Source organism: Lynx rufus, unplaced genomic scaffold (assembly GCF_022079265.1).
Source record: "Lynx rufus isolate CCGP_SWC_20201006 ecotype Redwood Valley unplaced genomic scaffold, mLynRuf1.p SCAF_28, whole genome shotgun sequence".
In the NCBI taxonomy this organism is placed as follows: Eukaryota; Metazoa; Chordata; class Mammalia; order Carnivora; family Felidae; genus Lynx; species Lynx rufus.
The window spans coordinates 1,415,896-1,428,521 of NW_025814843.1; the positions used below are offsets into that span (position 1 = coordinate 1,415,896).

The 12,626-nt window shown below is 53.5% G+C and overlaps 1 protein-coding gene across 2 annotated transcripts in view; it reads right to left on the bottom strand.

Annotated features, from left to right (window-relative positions):
* The window catches only part of TOM1L2 (target of myb1 like 2 membrane trafficking protein), a 119,901-nt gene that overhangs the window by 16,481 nt on the left and 90,794 nt on the right, over positions 1-12,626 (bottom strand). For both annotated transcript variants that reach the window (XM_047089645.1, XM_047089644.1), the window contains exons 8-10: positions 3,747-3,880; positions 1,437-1,485; positions 512-635 (exon numbers count right to left, since the gene is read on the bottom strand). In XM_047089645.1, coding sequence (XP_046945601.1) covers positions 512-635; positions 1,437-1,485; positions 3,747-3,880 — 307 coding nt within the window. The remainder of the gene's footprint in view (positions 1-511; positions 636-1,436; positions 1,486-3,746; positions 3,881-12,626) is intronic.

A 12,626-nucleotide genomic window follows, 5' to 3' on the forward strand; every position in this document is an offset into this window, starting at 1 on the left:
GTTAGTTCAAGGAGAGCAAATGTATCAGTGTCATCGCTTCCTACTTCCAAGTCTGTGGCAGACATTACCAATCAACTACAGACTCATCTTCCAAGCTCTGATGTGGCTTCAGCATCCTTCTTAGACCAGTGTCCCAAGTAGCCAACGAGCTAAAACCTATTTGCCATCCTTGGCCTAATTTATATTGAGAAGACAATCACTTTAACCACATGGAATATTCCAGATAAAACACAGCAGCTACCTTTCTTTTAAAGCAAACAACTCCCTGTTCCTTGGAACTCCCTCCACCCCTTCTTTCCAACACAGGTTTAAACTTTTAAGTTTAGGGACAAGAGTCATGAACTAAAAATGGTACAATTGGCCAGGCCTCAGGAATACACTTTCCCACGGATTCCTCAAAATGCTCTCTCTGGGACTTCCAACAGAGAGAGAGAAATGGACCCTCAGCCCAGACTCACAATTACGAAGTGGCCTGCAAAGGAGACCCTCTTTGTCCCTATGAGACACTTACCCAAGCCTGCAAGCTGGGAGGAGAGAGAAGATGGGGGTGCCGTGTTCCCCACCATTGGGCTCACCACAGCTGGAGACCCCGGCCCCAGGTCTATTAAGTTGTCTTCGGTCACTTCGTTCAGTACCTGCCAGAGCATAAGACAGCGGTGAGCCTCGGAGCCCTGGTGCTGGGCTCCAAAGCCAGCAGGCATCGTGCATGGTCCCCGAGGAAAAGCATCGACGTTTCCCCAATACAGGAACAAGGCAGTCTCCCTCACCTGGGTTTCAGGGAACTTCAAGGGTCCGTGGTGGGCCTGGCTGTTAGTGAGCTCTGCATTGGCTCCTCCCCCCACCAAAGGAGGCAGGGCTGAACCAGCCACCAGGACAGTCACTGTCCCAGGAGCTGTAACTTGGGGCTTCTTTGCCACCCTCCTGCCAGGAATGTGCCTGTTAGCTCTTCCTCAGTATCCCACCAACCAGAGCTTGCTCTGTACTTTTTTTTCCTGAAGCTTATTTATGTATTGAGAGAGAGAGAAAAAAAGGGCACACACACAAATGGGGGGGGGGAGGGGGAGGGGCAGAGAGAAGGAGACAGGGAGAGAAAGAATCCCAAGCAGGCTCCAAACTGCCAGCACAGACCTAGATGCAGGGCTCGAACTCATGAACCGCGAGATCGTAACCCAAGCCAAAGTCAGACGCTTAACCAACAGAACCACCCAGGCGCCCTGAACTTGCTCTTTTTTTCTTTTTTAAGTAAACTCTACCCCCAATGTGGTGCTTGAACTCATGACCCCGAGATCAAGAGTCGCACGCTCTACAGACGGAGCCAGCCAGGCGCCCCTAATTGCTCAAATATTGAAGTCCCAATTAGAAAAACCAAAGGTGAGACAGAATGGAGATAGGCCTCCCAGCCTCTGGAGATGAGAGAATTCTGAAGGAATACTTACTCCGTTACTGGCATTTTGAACTGACCGGCCTGACCTGTATCGTTCGAACCTAACGGGGAAGGGAAAGCAGAGTAAGGGGCGTGACGTGGCACAGTGATGCTCCCTGGTCCCGTGAAGAGCTCCTGGGGACAGAGCCTCCAGGAAAGGAGACCAATCGGGGCCACCTGGGGACCAGGGAAAGTGGATCTCCCCACACACAACTTCACCACGCCTTCCTCCGTAGGGGGCGCTGCCCTGGAGGAGAACCAGCCTCCAGGCTCACCCACAAGCCGGCTGAGGGGAGGGACGAAGGTGCTGGTTGGCACATCCAGGGGACCAAAAGCTTTCCCAGCTGTCCCCTCACATCCTGGGCCCAGAGTGCCCCTCTTGCCCCTAGAGGGGGTGGCTGGGCCAACCACTTTACCTGGGGGGCGCTCAGAGGTCTATTTGCAAAGCCAGGAGAGACGCGCAGCCCCCTCCCTATTTCACAGAGCCGCGCTAGGAGTGATTAGCCTGTGTCGCTAAAATGCCCCCAGCTCAGCTTTCTGGTGGAAAGGGGGCGGAGCGCACACAGGGCAGACAGCCAGAGGAGGAAGACAAGCACAGGCCCCTGGCAGGGCCAGAAGACTCGCCAGTAGCTGAGGATGGGACTCAGCTTGGAGCGACCACAGTGAGCCTCTCCTGTGGCATACCCAAGTCACTCTCACACCAGGTGGGAACACAAGAGCAATTGTGAGGCACGTGTGTAGGCTGCCCTTGCACTTAAGAGTTCCGAAACGTCATGGGCAAAGCAGTAGCTAAGAGACTTTCTCCAGCCAGAGGCTAGAGACAGCAGGGTTTATGGAGATCTGCTGTCCTTCCACATAGGTCTCCCCACTGGCCGGGGTCTGTGCCTGGTGACCAGTGATCCCCAGGAAGGACCATCTGGTTAGGCGATGTGTATCCACTGTGGTCTCAAGAAAGACTTGTGTGTTTTTACGAGCCATGGCCTATAAGGAGAAGGGGAGTATCAACCCATCTGAAAAGTTTCTAATCCTGGGGTACCTTTCCCCCACCATCTTCGAGGGACAATTAGTCTTATCAAAAGGTCTCAAGCCAGAATGGTACCTCAGGGCTGCTGGCCCAGGCTTTGCTTCTGAATTTGTGGTCAGACTGGGCATGGTAGACTCGGGAAAATGCCCAATTTAGCCCGTCTTCCTATCCTAGGAGGGGCTGAAATGGGTTTAACAGGTGAAAGGCCACGCCCATTAAAAGTAGAGAAACCAGAACCACATGACAAAACTGAGGGGTCTCGGGCTGGGAGTTGAGGCACCCCAGATCTGCTCCTCATCTCCAACAGACACACGAGGCTCCTGGTGTGTCCAGGCTTTCTTTGTCTGTCAGATGGACAAAGGACCACCCCCCCCATCCCTACTATCAGAGTCAAAGCTGAGACAAGGCCCAGGGCTGGGACACCCAGAGCAAAATCACCCTCGAAGTCCCCTAGATGCAAGTTTATCTGTCACACTGACCCTGATGCCAGGGCCCCATGTCTCCGAGGGCCTCAGACTTAGGAGAAGGTTGGCCTGGTCAAGGTGCTTTCTGGTGCCTTCACTGGGGGGAAGCCCAAGGTACAGGCACCGGAGTGATGATATGGGAGCTGTACCTGCCATTACCTCCTATTGACAACTGCTGCTCCCGGGGGAGGCTTTGGAAAAGGAAAAGAATTTTCAAGTTGGTTACCTCAAATCCAAAAATGATTTGGCTGCAGAAAGAACTCAAATGAACGTGTATGTACGCATGTGAGTGTGTGTGTGTGTGTGTGTGTGTGTGTGTGTGTGTGTGTGTGTGTTTCCCTAAGCAGCAGCATCCGGCACTTACACCCTGCCTTCTTTGGAACACTCTAGACACACTGACATTTGCAAAGGGAGGGAAAAATCTTTTTCTTCTTTTTTTAAAGATGGGAAAGAGGAAATCTTTTTTCCTTAGTAGAGAATCCCCCCGCTCCCCCTTAATCCTTTTCAAACTCAAAGGATCTTCAAAGGAGCAGGTGCGAAGCTCTCGGGCCCTGCCCTCCCCACCCTCCAGGGGCTGGGGGTACTGGGGAAGGCTGGGCGGCCTGAGGCTTGCAAAGGGCAGAGCCGAATTCCCCACGTCACCTTCCGCCCAGCCGGCCCGGTTCCCAGGAGAACCGAGAAGCATTTTCCCAGTCAGCCGGGGAACACATTAGCAACTCTGATGACCGTTTTCCAACTCTAATCTCTCCCTCCCCCTCTCTCCATTGTTGAGGAAAGAAATCCCTCTGCCAGGGCATGAGCCTTTCCCAGGGAGAAGAAGGGCCCTAACCCCCACCTCTCGTAGCGGAGGAAGACGTTGTTGAGGTCATCGTTGACGTGCAGCAGCTCCTCGGTGACCTCCTCGTTGGACACGCGGGAGATGAGTTCCACGATGCGCTGCTGCATGGCCCGGCAGGTCCTGTTCAGCTCCTAGGGAACACACGCGCCTCTGGCTAGCCTGCTGGGGACGCTTTTGGTCACATTGCATTTCCTTTGGGAAAATGTGCGCCAATTCTTAAAAGTCACAAAAAGAGTGCACGCTTGTCCAGAAAGCTGGACGTGGGTGGGATGCAAAGTGGAAGGCTCCTCTCTGCCTCCTGTCACCGCAGGGGAAGTAAGCTCTTGTTCGACAGACGGACAAGCGTCCACAGCTAGCCGTCGTACGTACATCGGTACGTGTTTGCGCAGACCGTTCCTTACATCTTAGAACAGGATTCTTTGCAGCTTGCTTTTTCTCTTCAGCAAAATACTCTCGACAACCTTTTTTCCCACGGCCTTGTACAGCCGGCCTCGTCCCTTCGTGTATTATAATACACCCCCCCTTCCCCCCCAACTGCTGGGCATTCAGGCTGAGGCCTCTTTTTGGCCGGCCCAAACACAGCGCCAAGGAACATTCGCGCACACACACGTGCTCCTGCATCTGTGCCAGTGCTTCCACAGGACAAGCTACTAGAAGTGGAATTTCTGGGTGCAAGGGCATGGTCCTTTAGAACACAGACCGGTAATGGCAGAAGACCCTCCAAAAAAAGAGATCAGTTCATTTTACACTCCCGGCAGCACGACCACACCAGGTGTATTTCGGTGGCGCGTCTGACATTTCGCTGAGGTCTGAGCTCAGCAAGCTCTGATGTTTCTTCCCAGCTGATGACTCTCATGAACTCCCAGTCACCACTGGGGCCCTCTCTACCCCCAGAAGGGACTATCCCTCCGAAGACAGACCCTTACCACTTTATAGCCTGGCTACCGAAGGCTTTTCCTGCTCCAGATGGCAGCCTGACTCAGGCTCTCGTTGAAACTTGCCTGTGGAGCTCCCTCACCTACCTGCCAGGGCTCCTTGCCATCCTGTATCCCAGACTGGCCATGCAGCATCCCTGAGTACAGGAAGAGCCTAAGGACAAAAGCTCCAAGTCCCAATGGGGGCGAAGCAGGGGACAGCTTGTCCCTGCCCACCTAGACGCAGGAGGCAGCTGATGACCCAGTGAATGAAGGGGCTGAGGGCAGGGGCAGAGGTCCTTCCTTCTCACAGCTCGGCCTCAAAACCACCTCCTTTTGAAATGTTTCTGGTAGAAGTCACTGCTCTACTCACTGCACACACACGATCTCTGTTCAGCTCTGTATTTTGTCCAGAACTTGGCTAGAACTAGGTTTCCCCTCCCACTAGACCATAAACTCCATGAGGGAGGTGCCACCATTTATTCCCCCTCATGCCCTGTGCGGAGCTACATGCAGGGAAAAGGCCCAGGAATTATCTGCCGAGTGCACCACAGAGGTGGCCAAACGCAAAGCAAGGAATCCAGGCACCCAATGGCGCCCTGTAACACTGTGCTCACTGCACATGGGGCGTTATGACCGGGCTCCTGGTCTGCCTCACGCTCTACACTCTACGCTGAAGCTTCTTGAGGGCAGAGACGGCATCCTTTGTCCCTGTTTCTCCAGTACCCATGACTGACACGTAGGAGCTACTCCCTAAATGCTCCAGGGAGAATTACTGAAGGCAAGTTGCATTCCTTCTGTCCACACTCGGTCCAAGGCACCGAAATAGTGCTCCCTTACACACATTCACACACACATTCTTGCTTCACCACTGAAGGGGGATGCGTGTCCTAGGCTTGATCCTGCAGGTAAGAGCAAGGTCGGGACTTCGACGGACCTGTCCATCACAGAATAAGTAGACCATGACCAGCCAGACACCAGGCCTGGACACGGCTTCTGCTGTCACCCCTCCCTTGGCTGCTCGGCCTGCGGGGGCTGCTTCCCCAAGAGCGGAGGCAGCTGAGGAAAGCAGCTCAGCCCACGTGGGTCAGCCCAGAATCACCCCACTCCAGCTGTAATTTCCAAGACAGAAGGTATCTAGATTTGGACAGCTGGGTACAAACTAGTCTGGTGTTTACCAGCAGAAAAACAGCTTCATCTGGAGATTCTCTGGCTTGTTGCGCCCAGTCTCTCTGGTTATGGAAACACTGCCTTGGTCATGGGTCTACCCAGTTGCTGGCCCCCTATGGAGTTAGAATGCTAATGCTTCTCTTGGTTCTAGGGACAGCAAGCCCAGTGTCTAGACCTTCTAATTTTTTCTATGAACAGATTCCCACTCTTGGTTCTCCTAAGACCCCCATTCTTTGTTTGGGAGAAGGCAGGATCATCCTGGAAATAGGAGGCTCCCAGCAAATCACAGGATAGTCAAAACTCCTCTCTCCCTACCCCCGAGCTGGTACTTCCGGTGCCAGCTGAGCCCTGGACAGATCAGCCCAGGCAGGGAGTGGCATTCCCACCAGCAGGAGATGCAGAGGAGGGGAGGTCAGAAGCAGGCTGAGGTTGGAGGAAGAAGGATGGGGGCCTGGACTCTACGGTGCTCTGAGTCCTCGGTGCATGCAAACCACCAGCTCCCCATCACTGTCCTCACTCAGTTATCCACATCAGCTTAGCCTTCTACCTAGCACTCTCTCCACTCAGAGAATGGGGAATTCTCCTTCACCTAGAATCTACTTTTCCCTCTCCAGGACTCATCCCAGGCCCCAGTGACCCAGTAGTAAGCATTTATAAACATACAGCCATGTGTCTGAATAACAAGAGGCAAATACCAAAAATGAATTGCACAAGACATTATGTCCAGTAAAGAGTGAAATACCACAAAATGGCCACTCTCTACCATTGTGAATGGCTCGTATCCCCAGGCCGGCCAGGAGAGGGGCATTCAGGAACTGGCCTGGGACTTGGAGCCTTTCCAGAACTCGAGTGATGGACTGTCACACTAACTGCCATGGATGCTGGTGGACACTCACAGGTCAAATCCAGTCACCACAGGAACAGTCAAAGCCAAAGGCCCAGTGGAAACCCAAATTACAGACACAAAGTATGCTCATGAGTGAGGGCTAAAATGAAGCCAGGCCATCAACATAAAACAAAACAAAACGAAACGAAAGCCCACAGAGGCACTTATGAAAGAAGCCATCACAGTAGGTTGCATGAAGGATTCCAGGAGGCAGGGCTGACGTGAACGGTATAAATGATTGTAGTATTTCTTTTTTTTTTTTTTTCCAACGTTTTTATTTTTTTATTTTTGGGACAGAGAGAGACAGAGCATGAACAGGGGAGGGGCAGAGAGAGAGGGAGACACAGAATCGGAAACAGGCTCCAGGCTCTGAGCCATCAGCCCAGAGCCCGACGCGGGGCTCGAACTCCCGGACCGCGAGATCGTGACCTGGCTGAAGTCGGACGCTTAACCGACTGCGCCACCCAGGCGCCCCAATTGTAGTATTTCTAATACACTGTTAGAGTTCAAGGAGCACCTGCTTAGGGCCAAGAAGGAAACTCGGATTTAGATGAACTGTAAAAGACCAGCCCCCGTCAACCAAAAGAAAAAAGATGCTTGGCCATTCTCGGGTAGCAGATCCTGCCCAGCGCTTTGGAAGACACGCCAGAGACCAGCCAAAGAGCATGGGAATGGAGGAGTGGGAGAGACGGAGCCCGGGGACACAGGAGGCCGGGCAGTGGACAGAGCAAAGAGGCGCAGCGCCTGCCTCTCTGCTGTCTGCCAGGACCCCTTCCTGGGCCACCCTGTCACTCCCTCTCCCTGGGTGACGGCGTGCCTGGTATAGAGGAGACCAGCACTCAAGGTGTTTGCCAAAAATCTCTGAGGAGCCAAAGGAGCTCGATCTTTTCTGGAGACTCCCCCCAAGCCCAACCTTCTCAAGACTTCCACAGCACTCTGGACATACCTCTACTCGGGGCTGCGGCCCCAGGTCGCCAGAGCCCCTCCATCAGAGCCTCAAATAAGTGAAGACCAGCCCTTACCCCCACCCTAACCACTGGAAGCCTCAGAACGCAGAGCAGCCCTCAAGGATGGTCTACCGGAACCCACGGAGAACCAAACCAGATCCCTCAGAAGATGGCAGGGAGCGTCTCAGTAACATGGCTCCAGATGCCCAAAGCACAGAACCACTAGATGAAAAAGGGCAGGGCTGGATTCAGTCTCCCCCACGGAGCCCAGGCCCTCCCGTGTGCTGGGAACCAAGTGGCAGGCAGCAAGCAGTCATGACTGACTAGATCAGCTCTCTGAGTCTCCAGCACCCTCTGGAACGGTTTCTCTCCGGGGAAGGAAAAGGGGGTCAGCGAAGTGCTGAAGCTCTGCAGAGTGCCACTAAAGTGCCTCCACGGCATGGGGTTTTGGGACACCCCACCCCACGGCAGCTTTTATCTATTTTAAACAGTACAAGAGCGTCTGAGTGGCTCAGTCGGTTAAGTATCCAACTCTTGGTTTCTGCTCAGGTCGTGACCTCACGTTCACGGAATCGAGCCCCGAGTCCAGGTCTGCCCTGACATGGCAGGAGCCCGCTTGGGATTCTCTCTCTCTCCCCCTCGCTCTCTGCCCATCCCCCGCTCATGCTTTCTCACATGCTGTCCCTCAAAATAAATAAACACTGCAGTTCTCTGGAGAATTTTACTGGTGGAGAAAAGGGTTCCATTACTTTACAGAAGCGTTTGGAAAGTGCTAGATGATTTCTGAGACCTCTCCTGGCTCTAACATTACGACTCAGCTCTTGGGAAGAAGGAGACCCAAGGGCAGAGAATGTGTGATCTCGTGAACTGCAGGAACCAGAAACACCTGCTCTGAGCTTGCACCTGCTGCCTTGCTCCCACAGCCTCCAGCTGGCGTGGGGAGTGAGATGGCCCCCGACCCACCCCATGGGCAAAGCCTCTGTGGCCCAACCCCGGAGAGGTCCTCAGGCACCTCCCAAAGAGCTTTGCTTAAACTGGCCCAGAGAGTCTGGCCTGGAGCTTCTAAATCAAGGATGTCCAAGGGTCTCTGCACAGAGCAAGTTTTACCATCTCCTTCCTTCAAGTTTTTAAGTTACCACCTTTTCGGGGCGCCTGGGTGGCACAGTCGGTTGAGCGTCCGACTTCAGCCAGGTCACGATCTCGCGGTCCGGGAGTTCGAGCCCCGCGTCGGGCTCTGGGCTGATGGCTCGGAGCCTGGAGCCTGTTTCCGATTCTGTGTCTCCCTCTCTCTCTGCCCCTCCCCCGTTCATGCTCTGTCTCTCTCTGTCCCAAAAATAAATAAAAAACGTTGAAAAAAAAAATTAAAAAAAAAAAGTTACCACCTTTTCTGTTTGTTTAATTTTAAAGAATCTCCACACCCAACGTGGGGCTCGAACTTCACAACCCCAAGACGAAGAGTTGCAAGCTCCACTGAATGAGCCAGCCAGCACTGAATGTGACCCTAGGTCATCATCATTTTTTTTTTTTTTAATGTTTGTTTATTTTTGAAAGGGAGAGAGCGAGCACAAGAACGGAGTAGGGGCACAGACACAGGGAGACAGAGGATCCCAAGAGGGCTCCTCCCTGACAGCAGAGAGCCGACGCAGGGCTGAAACTCAGAAACCGCGAGATCAAGACACGGGCCAAAGTAGGATGCTTAAGTGACTGAGCCACCCCGGCGCTCCCATCGTCTTAAAATAAATAAACAGTGAGAAAAAAGACAGAGATCAAAGGGGAGAGAAGAACCAGAATGTTGAGATTTCTGCCACCAACCACCAGCTGGCCACCTGCATGACCTTCATGGGGTCACACGCAGCCAGACCCCAGGGCAGGCGCAGTTGGGGAGACCTTCCTCTGCCTACCTCCATCTCTAAACCAACCAAACAGAGCAACTTTCTTCTGGCCCGAAGTCTTGCCCAGGTCGTCCTTCCCACTGTGCAACAGCCAGGACAGGAATTTCCTACGTGTTGAAGATTTCGGCTTCTCAACAGAGGAGGAGAACAGCTGGTCAGTGTTCTTTGTGCGAAAGCCCTCCATCGATCAGAACGTATTAAAATATCCTCTTTCTGTCTAATTAATCCCAATGCCTTTATCTTTTCTTCAAGGGACATTCTCATCCCCACCTCATAAAACAATCTTTTAATCATCTTTATGGATTTCCTCTGAACCCTCTCCAAGTTCTAAGGAGCACAGAACAAGGTCCTGAAGATCTCTTTTCTATAGCTGCAAAGGAAGGGGGGGGAAGGAGGAGAAACTCTTTGTTGAAGAGAAGGGGGATAATGAAGCTAAACATGTAGAATAAACTAGATTTCTCTAGAGAAAATGGTCCTGGACATCCTGGTTTTTGCTGAAATGATGCAAGACGCAAGAGGGGATATACCATCTGCTACTTGAAGAAACAATGTGGAGGAGGGCTTCTTTTATTATCTGACGGATGGCCACGTAGGAATGCCCAATTTTGGCATCACTGGATTAATTAAAAGTTATTACTATTTGAAGACAAAGCTCGAGAGGCTAATTTGGGAGAGACAGAGAATACCGAATGACAGCCTCGGGATCTTTTAAAGATTTCAAACACTGGACTCACGGGCTGCGGCTAAGGACGTGAACTCTAGCAGACACAGACGCAGTCTCAAATTTCAGGCCCGGACCCAAGTGCCCACACACAGGATGGGGGAAGACCTGGCTTACCGGCCATATGAGAAAGAGATGGAAGGTTTTGTGTTGATGGAAATGCTCTCCATTTACAGCATCCGACTCCTGCTGAGAACTGACAGGTCATCTACGAGGTGGGCGGCCAACAGCCACGTTTGTCCCACACAGAGACTGGGCCATGGAAGGGCTTATGGCAGTCCTCAAACATTTAAGGACCCACCTTGCCAAAGAAGACTTTGTTTTGTTCTGTCGTCAAACATGACAGACCAGGGTAGCAGCTACAGGGAGACAGACTTTAGCTTGCTGCATAGAAGGGGGTGCCGATGGTAATCACGGGGGCTCCAACTTGCGTATGATGGGCCTGTGCGCCACCTCAAATGGACGATTCCTACCCTTCTAAGCTGAGTGTGATCACTCTGGGCCCTGAGGGGTAGGCGACTGGCCCAGTATCGCCCAGCCTGTCAGCGGGAGGGCCTGGATGTGAACCCGGTGGCTCTTTCTGCCTCGCCGCGGCGCTTCCCAAAGTCTAACTAGGACGTGCGTTTGGAAACCAAGTGCTTCTATGGGCTCACGTGAACAGCCTGTCGTGTCAAGAAGATGTTAAGAAAGATGAGGCAGGGACACCAGGCAACACGCTGTAGGTGGAATCCGAGCACATGTGTGGAGCCGGACTGCCCAGGACGACTCTCCCAGCTCAGGGAGTGGAGGATCCCACACGGCACAGTGTTCCCTCTGGGCACCCTGCCTCAGTTTCCCTCAGGGTCTCCGGCTACGCTGACAGCACAGAATGAGGAGTGGCCTCCGCTTCCCTTGAAGCAAATGGCTCTCCTGCTGAGGTTCGCTGTGGCTCTGCTCAAGGCCACACCTGAAAATGCTCTGCTAGGCACAGGAAGCAATTGGGACGTTCCCGCCCGTGGTTATGGTCGCCACACCGATGCGTCCCGGGACCGACACCTACAATTTCCTCTCTTTGCATCTCCTCCGACCCAGCAGCTTACACCCCAATCGGGAGCAGCTTCTGTTGGCGTGAACATTTGGGGTGGTGACAAATGGGTTTATTTCCACGGCCCTGGCCAGCACTGTGAGCTCTGGACAGCTTCTACCCTGAGCAATCTGGCTGCCCTCCAGCTCAACTGAGGGGTCCTCGGGGCACATTCCAATCCCATCACTTTCCAAGCAGATGGTGGCATTTTCCCATGTGGCAGTCTCGCTGTCTGGGGTGGCCCTGGCCTTTGGGAGCCCCTGCCCAGCTGGCTCCAACTGTCCCAGGAAGAAGAAGAGGGAAGATGTCAAGAATGACTGAGGAGCGAGGCCAGTGGCAAGGAGAGCCGTGGCTGTTCACACAGAGCTGCCCAACTCCTGAATCTCCCATGTTGGAAGGCCAGCCTCCCACTGGCACCCGGAGTCGTTCCTTCTCTGTTTGATTTATACGATAGCAGGGAGGGCTGGTAGGCTTGGAGTTGGAACAAAACAGAGGGAAGGAAAACGTCATGGGAAGCAACCTATTTTTGAAAACTGTGAGCTGATGCCAGGAGATTAGGTTCTGTTTGTCTTGGCTGATGGGCTTGTTTAAACACACACACACACACACACACACACACACACGCACGCATGCACGCACGGAGTATGCTTGCTGTCTGGGTCTGCTATGGCTGTCTGGAAGCATGCTGGCTTTGTTCGGCCCACCCCCTGCTGCCAGGAGCTCAGCTCTGTCCACTGCAAACCCCCTGTCAGCAGGAATTCGGACGCTGACACAGCACAACGCTGCCTCAAGAGGCCCTCTCAGTTTCTCGATTGTTTCTGGACTGCTCTCAGATCCCAGTGCCTGGAAGAACTCCCCCTGCAGGCTGGGAATGGAGGTCAGTGACGCATTAAGGGGACACTGGGTCCCCTGCAGTGGAAAGCTGGACCTGCCAAACAGGCCAACCTGGTCTGCTGCAGGTGTCAGGGGTGAGGTCTGCGAGAGGCCGCTCAGGGCTCCTCGTTCGGGCCGGCTGAGAGTACTCGGTTCGGCTTCAAGAGCAACCCGATGTCACGGCTTCGTGGACAGGAGCTGTTTCCTGTCTGCCTCCTGCACCAGGCTGGGACCAGAGCAGAGACCACACTCCATGTACCTCTGCTTTGCTCCGTGTCAGCCCCAGAACAGGCCTTCACCCACCCTCACCTCACCTCCTTAGGAGCCGATGGCTTCCCAGGAGGAAGCAGGCACAACAAGAGGCTGCCTGGGACCAGGTCACTTTCGCTGTGCACACTGCTGAAAGGCAGG